The 23,281-nt window shown below is 37.6% G+C and overlaps 1 protein-coding gene and 1 pseudogene across 1 annotated transcript in view; both read right to left on the reverse strand.

The window, feature by feature from the left end:
• Positions 1-3,895: 3,895 nt before the first annotated feature.
• Positions 3,896-4,620, reverse strand: LOC141557784 (vomeronasal type-2 receptor 26-like; annotated as a pseudogene).
• Positions 4,621-4,887: 267 nt separating this feature from the next.
• Positions 4,888-23,281, reverse strand: part of LOC141558323 (vomeronasal type-2 receptor 26-like) — a 32,196-nt gene continuing 13,802 nt past the window's right edge. Inside the window, exons 4-6 of the mRNA XM_074295757.1 lie at positions 17,597-17,707; positions 15,603-16,508; positions 4,888-4,946 (exon numbers count right to left, since the gene is read on the reverse strand). Coding sequence (XP_074151858.1) covers positions 4,888-4,946; positions 15,603-16,508; positions 17,597-17,707 — 1,076 coding nt within the window. The remainder of the gene's footprint in view (positions 4,947-15,602; positions 16,509-17,596; positions 17,708-23,281) is intronic.

Genomic DNA, 23,281 nt, shown 5'->3' on the forward strand with positions numbered 1-23,281 from the left:
ATATATGCATGGGTAATTTTACAGCATCGACAATTGCCAAACTTGTTGTTCCATTTTTTCCCCTCCTTTCCCCACCCAGATGACAGTTTGACCAATATATGTTAAATATGTTAAAGTATGTGTTAAATACAATATACATATACATGTCCAAACAGTTGTTTTGCTGTACAAAAAAGAATCAGACTTTGAAACAGTGTACAATTAGCCTGTGAAGGAAATCCAAAATGCAGGTGGGCAAAAATAGAGGGATTGGGAATTCTATGTAGCGGTTCATAGTCATCTCCTAGAGTTCTTTCACTGGGTGTAGCTGGTTCAGTTCCTTACTGCTCTAGTGGGATTGATTTGGTTCATCTCATTGTTGAAGAGGGCCATGTCCATCAGAATTGATCCTCATACGGTATTGTTGTTGAATATATAATGATCTTCTGGTTCTGCTCATTTCACTCAGCATCAGTTCATGTAAGTCTCTGCAAGCCTCTCTGTATTCATCCTGCTGGTCATTTCTTACAGAACAATAATATTCCATAATATTCATATACCACAATTTATTCAGCCATTCTCCAATTGATGGGCATCCACTTAGTTTCCAGTTTCTGGCCACTACAAAGAGGGCTCATGCATATGTTTTAAAACTAACTAGCTTTAATAAAGAAAAAAAATAAAAGAAAGAAAGAAAAAGAAGAGCTATTCTATGCTCCCAAAACATCTTAAAAACAGAGCTGAGAAGACCAAATAAAGAGGTAACTCACTACAGATCTCACCCCAAATGCTCCAAATTATTTTAAACTGATAATAAATACATTTTACTCATAAAAAAGATGGACTGGAACATTTTTCTAATCTAAGACAACTTCCCATCAAGGAAGGTCCATTGTGAGATAGGAGCTCAGTAGTGGTATTGTTGAGGGCGGTAGCCCCTTGATATTCCTTGTTTGATCTCCAACTTCCTTTGGGACTTGGACCTTTGATACAAGATGTGGTCAAACTAGTTTGGGCTATCTGAGCTGTCCAGGGTTTTACAGCCCCCATTCTAATCTTCTCAGATAGACGAAATGGCATCAGGAAATTCCTTTTTGGGAAGAGACTTCTGTCTGTCTCCAAAAGATAACAAGAGAATCCTTATGTTATTTACATCACTCTCAGGCTGAATGATTGTGCTCTTGTATAAAAGAGACAACTCAAAAATCTACTTTTTTGCAAAATGGGCCTTGTACCATGCAGCCATTTTGCCCACCGGCTCTCCGGTGTTTCCATTCTAATCAATAAAGACTATGTTTCCATAGAGCATTAAGTAGCAAATTCATTTGCTGCCGAACCAGCCCTTGGTTACTTTGGGGAAGGAAGGAGAGAGAGAAAAGGAACTGACCCATCTCGGTTTAGACCATGGTTTACTCCTCATCATTTACTCCTCATCAGTATTGATGAAGCCAGAAAAGTCACAGCCCTGGCTTGATGCCAGCAAACAAGATGTAATAACTCTGAATCTGCTGCTGTCTTGGCAGAAATATGAGGTATTATTGGCCAAATGTAAGCTAATGCCTTTATGAGAAATCCAGACGCCATTAATCAGAATGTTAATAATGGAAAAGTAGAAAACAATGTGATATATCTAATTGGAAAAATAATGACTGAGGAGAGATCATTTTAAACTTATGGGACTTCCTAGAAATCTTCTGGTGCGATATTATCAAGGAAAACTCTTGGTATTTTAGAGGGTAAAAGAGAAATTGAATGAATGCACTGATCATATTCTGAAGAATTCAAGAAGGAAATGTCCAGAAATGGGGTTGTCAAATTCCAAAACTTTTAGGTAAAAGGGAAAATATTGCAAATATCTAGTAAGAAAGAGTTCAAATATAGTGAGAAGAAAGTCAGGACACATAAGATATTGTTGCTTCTTCTTTAAAGGATCAGAGTATTATGAATGTGAATTTCTTAGAGCAAAGGAGCTAGGATTGTAAACAAGAATCACTGCCCAGTAAAACTGATGAGAAACCTTCAGGAAAAAGGTAGGAACTCAGTGAAGTAGAAGAATTTCAAGTATTTGTGATAAAAAGACCAGAACGAAACAAAAATTCTGATTTTCAAATACAGAATTTAGAAGAAGCACAAGTTGTTAATCAGGAAATGGAAATCATTAGGGACTTAACCTGATTTACCTTTTTACATTCTTACATGAGAGCATGATCCTTGTAATTCATGAGAAATTTCCCATTATTAGGGAAGTTAGAAGAAGTGTATAAAAAAGAGTGCATAGGTGTGAACTGAATATGAATATGAAAGAATACTTTATGAAAGAAATAGCATTAAATTAAAGGGTTGGTGGAATATATTGGGAGAAAGGGAAAGGAGAAGTAGAATGGCATAAATTATCTTCTACTAAAATGGAAACAAAGCATTTAGTAGAGGGGAAGGAAGGAAAGGATAGAGAGGAAGTGAATTTGTCTTCATTTGTATTGGGTCTAAGAGGAAATAACATACACATTCAACCTAGATATAGAAATCCATTTTATTTTGCAAGGTAATAGGAGGATAAAGGAATATGAGCAGGGGCTAGGGTAAGAAAAGAGAGGAAATATTGGGAAATGTGTGGTGAAACGTAAAAGGATAAATTGAAAGAAAAATAAATGAATAAATGGGGAAATGCAGTTAGCAATAGTCATTGTGAAAACAATTTTGAAACAGCCTTCTTTGATGCAGCCAGCTCTTCTGAAATGTATAGATAAAGGAATGGAATATGTTAAAATATGAGCCAATCCCCAATTGATATTGATTAAAATATGTGATATCTATTGAAAAGTCCCTAAAATGAGCTGTATGTGCCAACATGTTTGTGGCAGCTCTTTTTGTTGTAGCTAAAAACTGGAAGTTGAATGGATGTCCATCAATTGGAGAATGGTTGGGTAAATTGTGGTATATGAAGGGTATTGAATATTATTGCTCTGTAAGAAATGACCAGCAGGAGGAATATAGAGAGGCCTGGAGAGACTTACATCAACTGATGCTGAGTGAAATGAGCAGAACCAGAAGATCACTATACACTTCAACAACAATACTGTATGAAGATGTATTCTCATGTAAGTGGAAATCTTCAACATAAAGAAGATCCAACTCACTTCCAGTTGATCAGTGATGGACAGAAATAACTACACCCAGAGAAGGAACACTGGGAAGTGAATGTAAATTGTTAGCACTACTGTCTATCTACCCAGGTTACTTATACCTTCGGAAGCTAATAATTAATGTGCAACAAGAAAATGGTATTTACACACATATATTGTATCTAAGTTATATTGTAACACATGTAAAATGTATGGGATTACCTGCCATCGGGGGGAGGGAGTGGAGGGAGGGAGGGGATAATTTGGAAAAATGAATAAAAAAAAATTAAAAAAAAAAGAAAAGTCCCTAAAATTATGCAAATTCATTCACCTAAAACTAACACTACATAGCTTGATATACAAAAGGGATTAAGAAAAAAGGAATAGGAAATATATATACAAAAATATTGATGTCACCTCTGTTCTCGGGGAAAGAATTGGAAATTGAGGGAATTCTCATCAAATACAGAATGACTGAGGAAATTGTGGTATGTGATTGTGATGGAATACTTTGATGATTCTGTAACTATGATGACCAGAAAAATCTGGAAGGATATACATGAACATAGGAAAAGTGAAATATAAGGTGTACAAAGTCAAGCAATAGAGTGGACTGGTCACCAGCAAATAACTTTGCTTTTTCAACAACACAATGATCCAAAACTACTCTGAAAGGCTTTATGATGAACCATCACACAGTTTGTAAAATATTATTTTAAGGGTTCTTTTTATTAACCCAAGGAATGGTGCATGTATAGTTCTCAACAAGACATTTATATAAATACTTTGTGTAACTGCACATGTGGCTTCTCAATGGTTCTGGGGTTGGAAAAGAAGGGAGAGAATGTGGAAGTCAAAGCATTAAAAACAAAGGAAAAATATTATTTTACATGGAATGGGGGAAAATAAAGACATCAAATTAAAAAAAAATAATTCTAGCTCCTGGAACTCCTTTGATTCTTGTTCTGCTTTATGGTATTTTCCCATGATGTCAGGAGAATCACAAGACATTTGGGAATAAAAATGCAGCCCAGTAACCCGGCGCTGGAGGCCAAGATGGAGAAGATCTCCACAATCATCACAGCTTTCCCTTTGGAGCTCTGATATGTGGGGAGGAAAGAGATCCAGACGCTGCAAAACACCAGCATGCTGAAAGTGATGAACTTGGCTTCATTGAAGGCATCAGGCAGGTTCCTGGCCAGGAAGGCTATGGTGAAGCTGCCCAGGGCCAGAAAGCCCATGTAGCCCAGGACACAGTGAAATGCAAAGGCAGAGCCCTCATTACATGTGAGGATGATGTGTCTGGATTCAGAGTGTGTGTCTGCTTCTGGAAAGGGGGGAGAGGTCCCCAACCAGATGGCACAGAAAAGCACTTGAATTCCGGAGCAGATGAGAACAACACAGTAGGGCACTCTAGGATGAAGGAATATCCGCATCTTGCTCGTGGCCCTGTAACCTTGAAAGCCAGAACCACTATGATAGTTTTGGCCAAAATGGAGAAAATGGCCACCGTGAACATAACTGCAAATACTGTTTGTCTGAGAAGGCAGGAAGCAGTGGTGGGACGGCCCACAAAGAGCAAGGAGCAGAAGAAGCAGGGGGAAAGGGTGGAGAGGAACAGGTAGCTGAGGTTCCTGTTATTGGCTTGGACTATGGGAGTGTCTTGGAATTTCACAAAGACCCACAGAACCAGGGCAGTGAAGAAGGAGAGTGAAAGAGCTACAGCTGTCACTGCCTTCCCCCAAGGGTCATTCACATCCAGGAAGGTCACAGTCGTGGAGAGGCATCAATCTCTCTGCTCATTGGGATATTCATCCTCTGGGCGCTTCTTACACTGGTCTGCATCTGCAGGAGACAAACAAGGACTTAAAATTTAGATTAAAACATTTCTCTACATTCCCACAGCAGGAAATAGTCAGGAGAGCTTCAGCAAGTCCTTCTGCTTCCATAGAACACAAAACCCCATTCTCTCTTTACTGATGACACAGTCACTGCTAATTCACTTGGTACACTGGCCAGATCAAATCTATCCATGCCCTTAATCTCTGGTTGGCTTTCTTTCACATTCTTTCATTTCTTTTTTGTAAGTGATGTCACCTTTTATTTTTAACCTAATCACTAAGGACAGTAAGCTTAGACAGTGGAGCCCTTCAGTATCAAATATCCAGACTACTTCTGTGTTGTGTTGGGCAACAACTCAAGTTGAAGAGCTGCCTGTATCAATACTTCCTCACTCTTTCCAGCTCCCAGTTTACACCTTTCCACAACCAATTGATATGGATTTTAAACATTTCCTTGGCAGATACAGTGCATATATTCTTGTCTCTGTTGGAGTAGAAGCTCCTTGAATGAAGGATTCAATTCTTTTTCATCACTCTAACCCTTTATTTATGACCAAGTTCTTCTCATACTAAATAACTATTGACCAACTGATTAATGACTTATTAAATAGCTGGCAAGTTTCTTATAGAAAACCTGTTTCTTTTGATTTGGAAGTGTTCCTTTTATTTATCCCAAGAGAAATGAAGCCTTCCCAGGATATATTCAATAGTGAAAATGATAACCTGTTAATACTTTCATTTCATCAATTAATTTAAAGAAAAATTCTTTTTTGGATCCTCAATGGGATTTTTTCACTAGTATTTGGAATATTGGCTTGACCTTATTTTAAAGGTAGCTTTCAGATCCATGAAACCTGAAATTAGCATCTGGACAACTTCAGTGACCCACTAGACCCTTTATTTCTATCAGAAGTCTCTCTTTTGCCTAAAAATTATTTTTTTCTCCTTATTGAGTCTTCCCTTTTTCTAAGATCTTCACAAATCTTTTATTGCCCCCGACACATCTGCAGTGAAAACCCCAAGAGACATGCTAGCTATGTCACAAGTTGCCATCAGCTGTTTCAATTTTACTCTGCACTATCAGTAAGTACATGACTACTTGTGAATGAATAGGACTTGAAGTCAAGAAAGTCAGAGTTTACAGCCTGTGTCAGAAACACAGTTATTATGTGACTCTGGGCAATTAATATCCTTTGGTGTGCCTTTGTTTTCCTTTCAGTGAAAAGGATAATAATCACACCATCTTTATAAGGTTATCATAAGCATCAAATGAGAGAAAGCATATAGCACAAAATTGAGCCTATATTTACATGTTTTTTTACAATTTTTACCACCATCATCCTCATCCTTCTCGTCACTAAATAAAGAGTTTACCTTCATTGCAAGGGAGAGACCCATTGTAGGATCTCCTTATAGAAGTAGCCTTTACTCTGCTTTCCTCTTTTGCCTTCTTTCTTGAATTCAAAACCATGTTAGGCCAGGCTCAAATACTATTTGAGTATTGTATAAATGCAGTGCTATTGAATAAGCCATGGCAGCATCCATTCTGCTTTGAGCTTATGAGTCAGTGTTGACTCCACAAGCCCTGTGACCCATGAGGTGATTTACTTATCCCATGCCTCATTTCTTTTTTTTTCCCCTTGAGGCTGGGGTTAAGTGACTTGCCCAGGGTCACACAGCTAGGAAGTGTTAAGTATCTGAGACCAGATTTGAACTCTGGTCCTCCTGAATTCAGGGCTGGTACTCTATCCACTGCACTACCTAACTGCCCCTCATGCCTCATTTCTTAACCTCCTGAGCTGATTCGTTATCTGATGTCACTCCATGTGCAATGTGATGAAAACAGGTGATGGCCATGAAGGGGCAGATGCACTTTTAATACTGTGGAAGTCACTCTGCTCCACAATGTGACCCCAGAAAACAAGGCCCAGCTAAATGCCTGACCTTCTTAGGTAGAGATTGTTCCTGCTGCAGGAATTCTCTCTAACCACAATCACAGGTCCAGTCCCAGGGCTATCACTGCTTTCAGCTGTGTTGATTAAAATGTCAGGGGGAAAAAGATATTGAAAAAGATAGCAGTGCTCATGCATAGGTATTGCCAACACCATATAAAGCAAATACAAGGTAACACTGGAAGAGACAATGGAGATAATGACACTAGCAGTGTTGGTTTCATAAGGGATTCTGGTGAAGTTCCAATGAGGTAACACTTAAAAGCATTTTATAAGTTTTAAAATGCTATATAAATTATGGCTCTTATAAACATTATTAAATGAGTAATATATCTGACTCATAATAATATAAATACTAATTTATAATTATTTTATATAATACTATAATACAAGATATAAATATATATAATAATTATAACAACAATAAAAAATAAAATAATTGAAGTCAATTATGTGTATCTTTCTATTAAAGAGGTATCAAGGAATGACTCCTGTTCAGATTTGCCTGAGATTCAGAATGGCTGGAAAACCACATCTCACACAGAGCTGGTGAGAGGAGCAAAGATCACCTACCAATGTGACCTTGGCTATGATATCATAGGCAACTACACCGTCACTTGCCAGTGAGACCTGACATGGAGCAGTGATCCACCCTTTTGTGAGAAAAGTAAGACAAATCTAAGGTTTGTTTTTTTTTCCTGGGTCAATAATAGTCTGATTGTAGCTAGATCCTGTAGTTTGAGGGTCTAAATAGAATACATTGAGTTTAATGATGGGATCCTCAGATTTTCTTTTTTTTCAATTCTAATTTTATTTATCTAATATTTCCCTCAGGTCTATTTTTCATTAGTTTTTTAAATATTTTTGAGTTCTAGGTTCTCTTCCTTTTCCCCACCTACAATTAAGAAACTGCATGTGAAGTAATATAAAACATTTCCCAAAAAGTCAAGTTGTTAAATAAAATATAGATTTCCTGCACTAATGAAAATTAAAACCCTAAAGGAAAAACTAAAGTTAAAAATAAAGAGAGAGGAAAAGAGAGAAATGAAGAATGCTTCAATTTATATTCAGACTCCATCAGTTCCTTCTCTGAGTATGGATAGGATTTTTCATCATAAGTCCTTCAGAGTAGTTGGGGGTGGTTGTACTACTGAGAATAGAAAAATAATTTACAGCTAGTCATTCCCAGAACATTGCCATTACTTTGTATACAGGACATTCCAGATTGTTTTTCCTGAGAGCCTCCTGCTCATCATTTCCCAGAGAACAATAATATTCCATCAGAGAAATTTGTTTCAATTTTTTTTACAATTACTATTGCTAATCGTATTTTCCCCACATTTATTCTCTGTCTCCTTTACCCTGTCTCTGCTCAAAAAGGTTTTACTACTGACCACTCCCTCCCCCAATATGCCGTGTCTTTTATCACCCTACTTCTGGAGAATTGGTGAATATCCTGATAAATCAAAAATATTCATTAAAACATTGAGGGGGCAGAGTGGGTGAATTATACAAAACCACTTTTAGAGAGAAATGCAAAAAAAATAGTTGAATCCCCCTGCTACCTTTTGGGGTTCAAGGTCATTCTATATCCCTGAGAAGCAGACTGAGGATGCTGAAATTGAATATTTTGTTGCTTAGCACAAGTAGTATAATATAGATTCTCTTTCCAAAGATCTTCTCAAATGATTACATAAAAGAAATGACAAAGCAGTAACTGAGCTCCAAGCCTCCAAGGAGATCCATGCTTCAATCAAGGTGTTGAACCAGATAGCTTCTAGAGTTGCTTCCATACAAATCTAAGATTCTAGGATTGCAACATTCTATTATGAGATTTTATGATTCTGAGTTTTAGTGATTCCATGCCATCTGCTGGCATTTTAATAGCACTGCACAATTTAGTTAAATAATTAAAGATATTCCAGAGTATATGCCTGAAGTAACAGTAATTCCAAGCAAATGTTGTAGTACAGAATGGCATATGGGAAAAGTCTGCTCTCATTATGATTCAGCTGCCTAGGGAAGGGCATCAGTGCACATTAGCCTAGAGGGTTCCTTCTAATTCCTAATCCAAATCTCCTCTTATCAAGTAGCTGAGGGGTCTTGCAGCCTCCAAAAGAAAAATGGGACACCAAAGGGGTTTCTTTATGAGGTGGGAGGTTGGATGTGCTTTATCTCTAAGGTACCTTTTTAATTCAAAAAGCCTAAAAGTGAGCTTCATGGCTGGGAGAGGACTCTTCCAGGCCAGTTGTCTGGTTCGAGAAAGAAATCACAGAATCACAGAACTGGAGAGTTGGAGTGATTGTCTAGTCCAACCCATTCCCACGTTGAGCATATTGTCAACTTGGAGCAGCAGCAGATCTCGAGTCACAAAGACCCATCTTCCAGAGTTCAAATTTGGCCTCAGACACTTACTAACTGCATGACCCCAGGCAAGTCATTTAGCCCTATTTGCCTCAATGTCCCCATCTGTAAAATAAATGAGAGAAGGAAATAACAAACCATTCCAGTATCTCTGCCAAGAAAATCCCCCAAAAGGTCACAAAGAGTTGTATACAGTGGAACAATGAACAATATTATACAGTTTCTTCCTGGATATCTTCAAGGAGAGAGGAACCCACCCCCTTTCAAGAGAGGTTATTTGACTTTTCGACAACTTTGATTCTCAGGAAGTCTTTCCTGACTTTAAGCTGCAACTGGCTCATTTGAGATTCCCAACCATTATTCTTGATTCTTTCTTCTAGAGTTAAACATAGCAGCTCTAATCCCTCCTCCTCCTTCATATACTTAAAGAGTTGTCATGGCCCCTCCTGCATCTTCTCTTCTCTAAGATGAACATGCCCAGTTATATTCCTTGATCCTCATATGATTTAGATTCAAAGCCCTTCCCTATCCTGGTTGCCTTCTCTGGATATTCACTAACTTATCAATATCTTTCTTAATCCATGGAATTCAGGTAAGACACTTAATGGGATCTGACGAAAACAAAAAACTAAAAAACACTAGTGGAACTATTGACACTCTACTCTTAAAAACTCTACCTTTCTGAACATGTCCTAAGATCACATTAGCCTAGAACTCAAAGCTTTTGGCAAACTGTTAAGCCCAGTGGTTTGCTGTGTAGATAACCATGTCACCAAGTCATCTAATAAATTCCATAGTTTGTCTTGTAAGGAGGGAGGGGAACCCTACAGTAAATCTCATCTATCCAAGGTCCCACATCACTTACCTACTTGCTGGGATTTGTAAAATACGACAAGTGCCTCAACCATTCTGCCCCTGCTTTATTGAAGGATTTCTGTAATTTTCTCTTTCCCAGCAACATGGGGCTTATAGAATCACACAGAGACCATTTATGAAATATTCCTGCCTCCAAGAAACACCATACACACACACACACACACACACACACACACACACACACACACACACACATATATATGACATAAAATGAAGCAAGTGATCACAAGAATAAATGAAAGAAAAAGCATTTATTTATGACATTGTACTAAGTGCTGGCTATACAATTTGAAAAGTCAAACAATCGCCATTCCCAAGGAACTCACAATCTAATAGAAGAGACAGCATATACAGGAGAAAAGATTGAGAGTCTGAGCAGTCCACAGTGTAGAGCAGCAAGAGCAATTAGTAACATTATGATCCTGATGTCAGTTACAGAGCAAGTAAAGCTTGATGCTTCTCATTCCACTCTGTGTTTTCTTCCCATTCCTTCCTTGGTTACCCAAGGGATTTGTACCCATAAGGAAATCTGCCTCAAATAAATACATCTCGGGGCAGAGCCAAGATGGCGGAGAAGATACACGCGATTCTGTGAGCTCCCTTCTTCCCTCAGTACCAATTAGTTAAATCAGCCTCAAAAATAACGCTGGACTGATAGAAACCACAAGGACTGGAAGCACGACTTACCAGCTGGAAAGAATCTGGAGTTTCACCAGAAAAGGTCGGTTCACAGGGGAGGAAAAAAAGAGGCCAGCACAGATGGTTGGGTGGTGGCACACTTCGCTGATCTCGCTGGGGAGGGCTCTGGGATCAAATCAAAATGGCTGCATGGTACAAGGCCAATTTTGCAAAGAGTAGATTTTTGAGGACTCTGTTTTATACCAGAGCACAATCATTCAGATGCAGTGATGTAAGGAGGTTCCTGAGAGTGATGTAAATAAGATAAGGATTCTCTTGTTATCTTTTAGGGACAGACAGAAGTCTCTTCCCAAAAAGGAATTTCCTGATGACATTTGGTCTATCTGAGTAGATTAGAATGGGGGCTGTAAAACCCCGGCCAGCTCAGATAGCCCAAACTAGTTTGACGAGATCTTGTATCAAAGGTCCAAGTCCCAAAGGAAGTTGGAGATCAAACAAGGAATACCAAGGGGCTACTGCCCTCAACAGTTTTTGCCATTGAACACCTGGTTAAAGGAGGCAAGGTGCTTCATGAGACTGAATCTAACAGGGTAAAGGCATGTGGACTATTGGAACCATCACTGGAAGCAGCTGATGTAACACTTTCAGTAAGTACAGGTCCACAGCTTGATATTTTCTCCTATTTTGTCCTGGATTACTTGGATCTGAGGTTTCAATAACTGACAAAGCTAACTGCATTTCTAAAAAGATGTCTTCTCTTTCTTTAGCTCTCTTAATTGCCTCCTGAACTCACCCACATGATTCATTTCTGTAAGAAATTAGTTTCCATTCAGATCTGTATTTAGGAGAAGCCTCTAAACAGGGATCTGTAGGTTGTGTGAATTATCCTTTTTGTTAACATTTAAACATACTATAGCTTGGGGCAAGTCTTCTTCCTCCACAGTACTAGCAGACAAATCTACTTTAAACACTCTAGAACTTAAAACAACGCCCTCTGGAGGCAGAAGAGAGATTTTCAAAATATTTCAACTAGAAAATATAATAACTGGAAAAACTCCTGGCCCTGTTTCTCTAAAATATTCACTCATCGATTTTCCCTCTGTCTTCCCTCTGTCTTGTGAAAACCAAAAACAGCATTTTTCTCTAAACTCTAAAAATTCCTGTAACTGTCCTGTAATAATTCCCAATTCTCTTTCCTTTCCTAGCTTCTTTAATACTTTCAAGTAACATCCTAGGTCCCTGTCTCCTAATTGCTTTTGCCCCATTCTGATTCAATATGTGCACTACATAAGTATCAGTGGTACAAAACTCAATATTACTTCTACCTAATTCTTGTGTTAGCCTGGAGATAAAGTGATTTTACCTTTTACCTAAATCCTAGAGCTCATCAAGAGGTCCCTCTCCTCTGCAATGGCATTCAGGTCTAGTTGAGTCCCAGTGTGGATGCCTGATCCCCAACTAGGATGAGTGTGCAAACGAAAGTGCAGGAACCAGCCAGGTACCATCTAAGCATTCCATTTATTGTTCTGAGAGCCAGGGTCTGTATTTTCTCTAAGCTCATATTGCAAAAACACTAGAGTGATTAGCAGTAAGTCTGCCTATTGTAACAATCATAAATTGTAGCACTTTGTGGTAACATTCTACTTATTGTAACAGAGTCATAAATTGTGTACTTCAGGAAGGCCTTGTTACTATTACATTCTTCAAGCTTTTTATCCCAGAAATATCCCAAAAAATTCTATTCTAATTATTGTTCTATAACAACGACCAGCAAGAAGATTTCAGAGAGGCCTGGAGAGACTTATAAGAGCTGATGATGGGTGAACAGAGCAGAACCCGGAGATCATTGTGCATGGCAACAACAAGGTTATATGATGATCAATTCAGGAACATGTGGCTCTCTTCAACAATGAGATGCTTCAGACCAGATCCAATGGTTTTGATAAAGAGAACTTTGTATAACCAGAGAGGATTGTGGGGACTGAGTGTAGTTCACAATAGAAAATTTTCACTTTCTTGTTGTCATTTGCTTGCATTTTATTTTGTTTCTCACTTTTTTTCTGGTTGGATTTGAATTTTCTAGCACAGCAAGATAATTGTATAAATATGTATCATAACCTATATTTCTACAATGTTTAACATATATTGGACTACTTGCCATCCCGGGAAGGGTTTAGGAGAGGGGGGAAATTGGAACACAAGGTTTTGCAAGGCTTAATGTTGAAGAATTGTCAATGCATATTTTTTAAATTTTAGCTTTTTATTTACAAGATATATGCATAGGTATTTTTTCAGCATTCACCCTTGTAAAACTTTCTGTTCCAACTTTTCCCCTCCTTCCACTCACCCCCTCCTCTAAATGGCAGATAGAGCAATACATGTTAAATATATTAAAGTATATGTTGAACACTATATATGTATAGATATCATACAGTTATTTTGCCCATGCATATGTTACAAGCTTTAATAAAGAAAAAATAAAAGAAAGAAAGAAAGAAAGAAAGAAAGAAAGAAAGAAAGAAAGAAAGAAAGAAAGAAAGAAAGAAAGAGGAATGCTACTCTATGTTCCCTAAAACATCTTGGACACAGAGCTCAGAAGGCCAAATAAAGAAGGAACTCATTTCAGTTTTCACCCTAAATCCTCCAAATGCCTTTAAAATGATGATAAATGCATTTTAGAGTTTATTACTCAGAAAAAAAGATGGAGTGGAATATTTTTCTAATCTATGACAACTTGGAAAGGTCTATTGTGAGTTAGGAGCACAATAGTGGTATAGGTCAAGCCAGTAAAGTCCCAGCCCTGCCTTGATCCCAGCAATGAAGTTATACCAACTCTGAATCTGCTGTTGTCTTTGCAGAAATATAAGGTATAATTGGTCAAGCTAATGCTTCCAGATATAATCACTCAAAATATACATAATGAAAAAGTAGAAAACAATCTGATATATCTCACTGGAAAAATAATGGTGCCACAGAGATCATTTACAATTATGGGACTTCCAAGACATCTTCTGGTAAGATAATATTGAGGAAAACTCTAGGTATTCTAGAGGGAAAAAGACAAGTGGAATGAACACACTGATGGCCATCTGAAGAACTCAGGAAGAAAATGTCCAGAAATAGGGTAGTCAAACTCCAGAACTTTTAGGTAAATGGGAAAATATTGCAAGTATTTAGAAAGGAAGAATTCAAGGATAGTGAAAAGACAGTTAGAATACATAAGATATTGTTACTTCTTTTTTAAAGGATCAGAGAATTTGGAAGTAGAATTTCTGTAGAGCAAAGGAGCTGGGATTGTAACCAGGAATCACCTGCCCAGTAAAACTGATGATAAACCTTAAGGAAAACAGAAAAAACACAGGAAAATAGACGAATTCCTAGTATTTGTGAGGAAAAGGCCAGAGCTGAACAGAAAATTTCACTTTCACTTACAGGACTCAGGAAAAGCACAAGTAATTAATCAGCAAGAGGAAATGATAAGAGACTTAACCTGATTTATCTGTTGACATTCTTCCATGTAATTCATGAGAAATTTCCCATTATTAGGGAAGTTAGAAGGAGTGAGTATAAACAGAGTGCATAGGTGTGAATTGAATATGAATATGAAAGAATCCTTTTTGAAAGAAATTTCATTAAATTAAAGGGCTGGAGGAATGAATTGGGAGAAAGGGAAAAGGAGAAGTAGAATGGCATAAATTATCTTCTATTAAAGAGGAAACACAGCATTTAGTAGAGGGGAAGGAAGGAGGGGAGGGAGAATGAGTCAATATTACAATCAGTCAAACTGGCTGTAAGAAGAAATAGTTATAGAAATCCATATTATTTTGGAAGATAGTAGGAGGAAAATGAATATGAGAAGGGGGTAGGGTGAGAAAAGAAGGAATATTGTGAAAAGTGTGGTGAGAAGTAAACTCCTTTGATGAGGGATAAATTGAAAAAAATGGAATTAATGGGAGAAATACAGTTAGCAACAGTCATTGTGAAAACAATTTTGAAGCAACTTTCATTGATGTAGCAGCTCTTCTCAAATGTATAGATAAAGGAATGAAATGTTTTAACCTATGTGCCAGTTCCCTATTGATATCGATTAAGATATATGATCTATGTTGAAAAGGCCATAAAATTAGGCAAATTCATCCACCTAAAACTAACATGGCTTGAAACCCAAAAGGGGATTAAGAAAAAAGGAAAAGGAATTATATGTACAAAAATCTGGATGTCACTTTTTTTTTTCTTGGGGAAAGAATTGGAAATTGAGAGAATTCCCATCAAATGCAGAATGATTGAAGAAATTGTGGTATGTAATTGTGATGGAATACTTTGATGATTCTCTAGGTATGATGACCAGAAAAATCCTGAAACATATACATGAAAATATGAAAACTAAAAGGTAATGAGTACAAAGTCAAGCAATATAGCAGACTGGTCACCTGCAAATAACTTTGTTTTTCAACAACACAATGATCCAAAACTACTCTCAAGGGCTTTATGATGAAACTGATGATGTAACACAGATTTATATATATATATATATATATATATATATATATGTATATATATATATATATACATATATATATATATATAATATGTATATATATATATATTTATAGGTTCTTTTTATTAAGCCAAGAAGTGATGCATGTAGACATTATGACATTTATAAAATATTTTTGTAACTACACATGTGGAAGCTCGATGCTTCTGGGTTTGGGGAAGAAAGGAGAGAATGTGAAAGTCAAAGTTTTAAAAATAAAAATAAAATTAGTGTTTTACATGAAACTGGGGCAAATAAAGATGTCAAATTTAAAAAAAAGAAAAATCCTTGCTCCTGGAACTCCTTTGATTCTTGTTCTGTTTTATGGTATTTTCCCATGATGTCAGGAGAATCACAAGACATTTGGGAATAAAAATGCAGCCCAGTAACCCAGCGCTGGAGGCCAAGATGGAGAAGATCTCCACAATCATCACAGCTTTCCCTCTGGAGCTCTGATATGTGGGGAGGAAAGAGATCCAGACACTGCAAAACACCAGCATGCTGAAAGTGATGAACTTGGCTTCATTGAAGGCATCAGGCAGGTTCCTGGCCAGGAAGGCTATGGTGAAGCTGCCCAGGGCCAGAAAGCCCATGTAGCCCAAGACACAGTAAAATGCAAAGGCGGAGCCCTCATTACATGTGAGGATGATGTACCTGGATTCAGAGTGTGTGTCTGCTTCTGGAAAGGGGGGAGAGGTCCCCAACCAGATGGCACAGATAAGCCCTTGAATTCCAGAGCAGATGAGAACAACACAGTAGGGCACTCTAGGCTGAAGGAATATCCGCATCCTGCTCCCTGGTCCTGTAACCCTGAAAGCCAGAACCACTATGATGGTTTTGGCCAAAATGGAGGAAACAGCCACTGTGAACACAACTGCAAAGACTGTTTGTCGGAAAAGGCAGGAAGCAGTGGTGGGACGGCCCACAAAGAGCAAGGAGCAGAGGAAGCAGGAGGAAAGGGAGGTGAGGAGCAAGTAGCTGAGGTTCCTGTTATTGGCTTGCACTATGGGAGTGTCTTGGAATTTCACAAAGACCCACAGAACCAGGGCTGTGAGCAATGAGAGTGAAAGAGCTACAGCTGTCACTGCCTTCCCCCAAGGATCATTCACATCCAGGAAGGTCACGATCTTGGGGAGGCATCTATCTCTCTGCTCATTGGGATATTCATCCTCTGGGCATTTCTTACACTGCTCAGCATCTGCAGGAGACAAACAAGGACTTAGAGTTTAGAGTAAAACATTTCTCTACATTCCCACAGCAGGAAATAGTCAGGAGAGCTGCAGCAAGTCCTTCTGCTTCCATAGAACACAAAATCCCATTCTCTCTTTACTGGATGACACAGTCACTGGGAAGTTACTTGGTATACTGTTCAGATCAAATCTATAGTTGCCCTTGATCACTGGTTGACTTTGGTTCAAGTTCTGTTTATTCGTTTTACATAAGTGATGTCACTTTTTCTTCTTAACCTAATCAGTAAGGACAGTAAGCTTAGACAGTGGAGACCTTTAGCATCAGACATCCAGATTACTTCTGTGTTGTGTTGGGCAACAACTCAAGTTGAGCTGCCTGTATCAATACTTCCTCATTCTTTCCACCTCCCAGTTTACACCTTTCAAGAATTACTATTGTTGAATTTATATGAATTTTTAAACATTTTCTTGGTAGATACAGACAGTGTGTGTATTCTTGTCTCCTCTGTTGAAATAGTATCACCCTTAATGAAGGATCCACCTCCTTTTTATCACTCTGTCCCATTATTTATGACCAACTACTTCTCATACTAAATGACTATTGATTGACTGATGGAATAATGACTTACTAAATATCTGGCAAGTTTCTTACAGAAAACATGTTTGTTTTGTTTTGGAATTCCTCCTTTTCAAAATCCCAAGAGAAATGAACCCTTTCCAGGATGTATTCAACAATGAAAAGGTAACCCTTTAATCCCTTCATTTCATCAATTAATTAAAAGAAAAATTCTCTTTGAATCCTTCATTGGATTTTTTCACTAGTATTTCAAATATCGGATTCACCTTATTTTCACCCTGTCTTTCAGGTCCATGAGATCTGAAATTAGCATCTAGAATGCTTCAGTGACACACCAGATCCATCCTTGCTTTCAGCATTCTGTTTCCTAAAAAATATTTTTCTCCTCATTGTTTCTTCCTCTTTTTTGTGATTTTCACAACTCTTTTATTGCTCTGTCACATCTGCAGTGAAGACCCAAAGAGACATGCTAGTACTGCCCCAAATTACCAGGAGCTAGGATTCCTTGCAGTAACTCACCCATATGACTGGAGATTTCTCCTTCTGAGCATGGGGAGCAGCTGAAGCAACAAGGTGGCTTCCCCTCCAAAGGCAATTTCCTGAATCCAGCAGGACAACTGGCAGTACATACTGCAGAGGGAACCTAAGACAGTGACAGGAGACTGGAATAAACACTTTTAACTGATAGCTATTTATGTTTCTGAAGAAAAACACAGCTAATTTTTACCATTCTGGTTTTGAGAACCACTTTACAGATACAGAATTAAAAGTGTATATGAATTATCACATGATCCAACTTATTCTTTCCATTTGTCACCCACTCTTCCGAAATACTCAGTGACAAACCTTCTCCTACTGAACCATTCACAAAAATGTATTTCACACCCTGATCATTTAAAGATAGTCCATATATTGGCCAATTACAGAGAAGATGACTTTCCTTGTCTCAGTCATAGATGTGGGAGAGATCCCAAAAAGATCTTGAAGCTTCTTCTTGGGGGTGGCCATTGTACTGCAAGTGCTGTTCCCAAAGTAATGTGAATGTTAAATGCCTAGAAGTATTCCTAATATAGTCAAGGGTTAAACAAGGGTGCCCATTAACACCATTATTATGCAATATTGTACTGGAAAAGGTTTCTTCAATAATAGGTGATGAAAGAGAAATTGAAGGAATTGGTGAAGGAGTGGTGTACACTTTTGGCAGAACAAGTGCCCGATGACAGAACCCAGAAACATTTGCAATGTAATTTTTGAGCTTCAGATATGCCTTCAAGACAGGCTTTTGTGGACAACGAGGGTGCATCACGGCCCAGCAGAGGTAGGGTGTATCTAGGACAGCCTGCAAAAGTCCAGCATTGGGAATTTAGTGTGAGGCTCTTAGCCAAAGTACAGCAATAGTGTCTACTGGGTCCTCATCCAGAAAGCCAGTGCATCAGCAGTTCTGCTGTGAGAACTCCAGGGCAAACATAAAAGAGACTCTGGGAGTCAGTGAACCTCAGCAAGCCAACCCAGTGGCAAAGCCTGCAGCACCATTGGCCCCACACAGTTAAAGAGAGACCCCTGTTCTTCAGCAAAAGAAGCTTGAGATAATTTCTTGTGTATCCAAGCAACAGATCTCAAATTTTAAAAGTGAGAAGAGAAGCAAAAAAAAAAGTTCTGACCTGTTAGGTTCTTAATAAATACTAATGAGATAATGAGATATTAGGTTCTTACTAAGTGCTAAGTCAGTACTTGACAATTCTCTAGTTCCAGCCTTTCCTAGGGAAGAGCTTGGATGCTTAGGAGGAGCAAGTCCATTGGTGGAAGTGATTCTTCCCAGAAGCCCTTGCATTATCCCACACCCATTCTAGGGGAGGATGAAAAGGGCAGTTCTGGAGGAAAAAGGGAGTCTCTGCTCTAGACCAGATTTGACACGGTTCTCTGCAGGAAGGAAAGTCACTTCTCTGGACAAGAGTTAACGGCAAGTGTCTGGAGACAACAGTTCTGAGTTGACACAGCAGCTCTCCTCCCAGAGAGTGATCTGCAGCTTCTGGAGACAACAGCACGTTACACTGACCATAAAGAGATATCAGTCAGGGAAGAGCAAAATAAAAGACTGGAAGAGGGTAACAATGACAAAATGCCTATGAATAAAATCTCAGGGGGGAATATGAACTCTTGTCAAGCTCAAAAGCCTCTCCTCAAAAAGCTCAAAAAATATCTTAAAAAAGAGACGACAGAAAAAATGTGCAAGAATGAGAATTATGAAAGAAAATGATGACAATTTGAAAATAAAAACCTAAGCTTGAAAAAGGAAATATGGAAATGTCTAGAAGAAACAACTCTTTAAAAAACAAATTTGGCAAAAATAAAAATATGTAGAAATTAATTATTTCTTAAAAATCAATTCTCTTGGGGGGGGAGGGTAACAAGATGCTGGAAAGAACACATGCATCTTCCTAAGCTCTCCTTTACCCTGAATCAATTTTAACAGAATTCAGCCTCAGAAGTAGTGCTTGACTGTCAGAACACCTGGATATTGGGTGTACAACATATTGCCAACTGAAAATATTCTCGAAATTCTCCAGAAAAGATCTGTTTTGCTCATGCCTGGGGAAGGACTGGGGTTAGGCCAGGCACAGATCTCAGGCAGGCAGTGAGACCACAGGAAACAGCTCACCCTGAGCAGACTGGAGGGAGGTGTGGTGTGGTCTCTGCTGGTGGAAAATCTGGGGGGAGCACTTTAGCACAGTGTGTTCTACTCTGCCCTGGCAGCAAGCCAGCAGATCAGCAGAGAAGCTATAAAAACAGAGGTAAAGTCTATAATCCCAAAATGCTGGAGTCTCTAGAGACCTGGCCACACCCACCCAACAAATGGAGTGACTCAGAATGATCCAAGTGCAGCCACAGTCACTGCTCCCAGTGCAAACACTGCTTTCCCTCTGCCCCTGATTTCACCACAATGGCTAATCTTAACCCAGCCTGTGGGTGCTGTCCCCACTGCTGCTTCACTGCCACTTCCTATTGTCTGCAGAGGCAGCTTGGACATAAGACACTGCCCCCCCATAAGTAGACTGTAGCTTTTGTGTTTTTTTTTCTTAAAATGAGCAAAAATGCAATGCAAGCTCTAATTAAGTGTTGATAACTTCTATAGGGAAAGAGAGCAGATTTCAGACCCTGAGGAAGCCAAAATCAGGTTGGCTCTAGATCTAAAGGTGGATCTGATCTGGTCGCTACCACATAGGTAAATATAATCTGAGAGGAAAAAACAAAAATGCAAGCAAATGATAACAGAAAAGTGGAAATGTCAAGTTGTGGTCCATATTAATTTCCCGGTGTTCTTTCTCTGGATGTAGCTGCTTCTGTTCATTGGAAGAGATTTGGATCTTCTCATTGTTGAAAAGATCAATGTCCATCAGAATTGATCAGAATATAGTACTGTTGTTGAAGTGTACAATGATCTCCTGGTTCTGCTCATTTCACATAGCATCAGTTCCTGTCAGTATCTACAGGCTTCTCTGAAGTCATCCTGCTAGTCATTTCTTACACAACCATAATATTCCATAACATGATTTTCTTCATTCACTTTTTTTATTTCTTTCTGTATTTGTCCAATTGAGTTTTTTAGTGAGTTGTATTGTTTTATGGAATTTTTTCCCAATTTGCCAAGTTTTTTAGGTCAAGTAGATATAAAATCGATGAAATAAAAGTAAAACTTAAGTGAAAATTTTGAAGAAAATATAAAATATTTCACTGGAGAAACTAATGATGTGGAAAATAGAACCAAAAGTGACAATATAGTAATTACAAAATAGTAAGTAGTAGATAAATCCAACCATAAAGTAAACAAGAAAGAAGGTTAGGAGGTGAATAGAATTTTAGAAAATTAGGTAAGATAGATCTCTGAAGACAATTGAAAAGGGATAGAGCGGAATGGACCTTTTTCTCAGTGGATCATAGCACTTCTACAAAAACTGACTACTTCTTAGAGCATAAAATCTTCTGAATCAAATATAGAAATACAGATGTGCAAAATATATGCTGTTCAGAACATGATGCAATAACAAATTACTTCTAATAAATGACCATGGAAAAATAGACCCAAAATTAATTAGAAAGTAAATAATTGAATCCTTAATAATGAGTAAGTCTAACAACAGATGATAGAAAAGTGAATAATTTCTTCCAAGAAAATGTCACTAATAAGATGGTATGCCAATAATTACGGATTGCAGCCAAATAGTAAATGGTGAAAATTTATGTCTCTAAATGTTCATGTGCATAACATAGACAAAGAGGAGATTAATGAACTGGGGGTTCAAATAAAAAAGATAGAGCTAGAACAAGTTAAAAATTTCCAATTAAATAATAGAAATTCTGAAAATTAAATTATATATGGATACAATTGAAAGGGAGGAAACTTGAATTAATAATAAAATTGAGATTTGAGTTTTATGAAAAAAAAACAACAAAATAGATTAAATTTTGGTTAATATGATTAGAAAAAGGAAAGGAGGAAATCAAGTTTCCAGTATGAATCATGAACAGCATGAACTTATCATGAATGAAGTAGAAATTTAAGCAAAAATTAGGAACAATTTTTCCAAAGTTTTGCTAATAAAGATGACATGAATCTAAATGAAATGAATGAATCCTTAGAAAAATATAGCTTGTCCCAATTAACAGAAAAGAAATAACATAATTAAACAGGTTCATTTTAGAAAAGGTAATTGGAAAATCAGTTAACTCAATCCCCTCAAAAATATTTCCTGAACAAGTGAATTCTCTTCATCATTTAAAGAATAATGAATTCTAATATTATGTAAATGATTTGGAAAAAATGATTGAAGAAGGTGTCCTACCACATGTCTTTTTTGACATAGAAATTGTATTTATGTGTAAACCAAAAAAGGCCAAAATAGAAAGAGAAAATGATAACCCAATTTCCCTAATTAATATTGATGCGAAAACTTAAGGAAAAGAGATTCAAGTAGCTTATCATGAAACATAATACATTATGCCCAAGTGGGATTTATATCTGAAATGCAAGGCTGGCTCAGTATAAGGAAAACTATCAACATAACTCTCTATATCAAAAACCAAAGTAACAGATTGTTAGGTTCTTACTAAGTGCTAAGTTGATACTTGACAATTCTCTACTTCTGGCCTTTACTGGGAGTTTTACTTCTGTGACCTCCTGGGGAGCACCTTGCATGCTTAGGAGGAACAAGTTCATTAGTTGAAGTAATTTTCCCCAGAAACCCTTGCGTTATCCCATGCCCATTCTCTGAAAGGATAAAAAAGGGAGGCACTTGAGAGATAGAGAGGGTCTTGTTTGGACCAGACTTGAGGCAGCTCTCTGCAGGGAGGGAAATCACTACTCTGGACCAGAGTTGACGGCAACTGTCTGGAGATAACGGCTCTCTACAGGAAGAAGAATCTGTCCCAGAGATTTGAGTTGACACAGCAGATCTCCTCCCAGAGAGTAGTCAACAGTTTCTGGAGGCAACAGCACATTACAACAGATGTCATTCAATTGTCTCAATCCATGCAGAGAAATTATTTGGGAAAATACAACATCTATTTTTTATTAAAAACACTGGAGAGCATAAGGATAAATGGAGTTCTTTTAAATATTATAAATAGCATCTAGCTAAACCTTTCAGCAAATATTATATGTTTATGAAGATAAGCTCAACACATCTACTATAAGATAGGGTTGCCCATTCTCACCACTATTATTCAGTAATGTACTAGAAATGTTAATTTAAGCAAATAGAATATAAGAAATTTTTGAATGAATCTGGTAATTTGTGCAGGAAAAAATCTATCACACTTTATAGATAACATGATGTTGTATTTATACAATTCGAGAGAATCAACTATAAAGCTACTAGAAACAATTAACAACATTATCAGTTCCACAGGATGTAAACTAAACATAAATATATTATCAGTATTTCTATATGTTGCCAAGAAATCTTAGCAGCAAAGTATGGAAAGGAAAAAGACATTTACAATAATTGTAGGCATATAAAATATTTGGGAGTCTGACTGTTAAGATAAAGGCAGGAAAGCTAGGAACAGAATTACAAAACACTTTTCCTACAAATAAAGTGAGATCTAAACAATTAGAAATATATCAAATGCTCATTTGTAGGCCAAGCTAATCAATTCAAATGTTAATTCTAATTAATCTACCTATTCAGTGCCATTCTAATCCTC

This window comes from Sminthopsis crassicaudata, chromosome 1 (genome assembly GCF_048593235.1).
Source record: "Sminthopsis crassicaudata isolate SCR6 chromosome 1, ASM4859323v1, whole genome shotgun sequence".
NCBI lineage: Eukaryota > Metazoa > Chordata > Mammalia > Dasyuromorphia > Dasyuridae > Sminthopsis > Sminthopsis crassicaudata.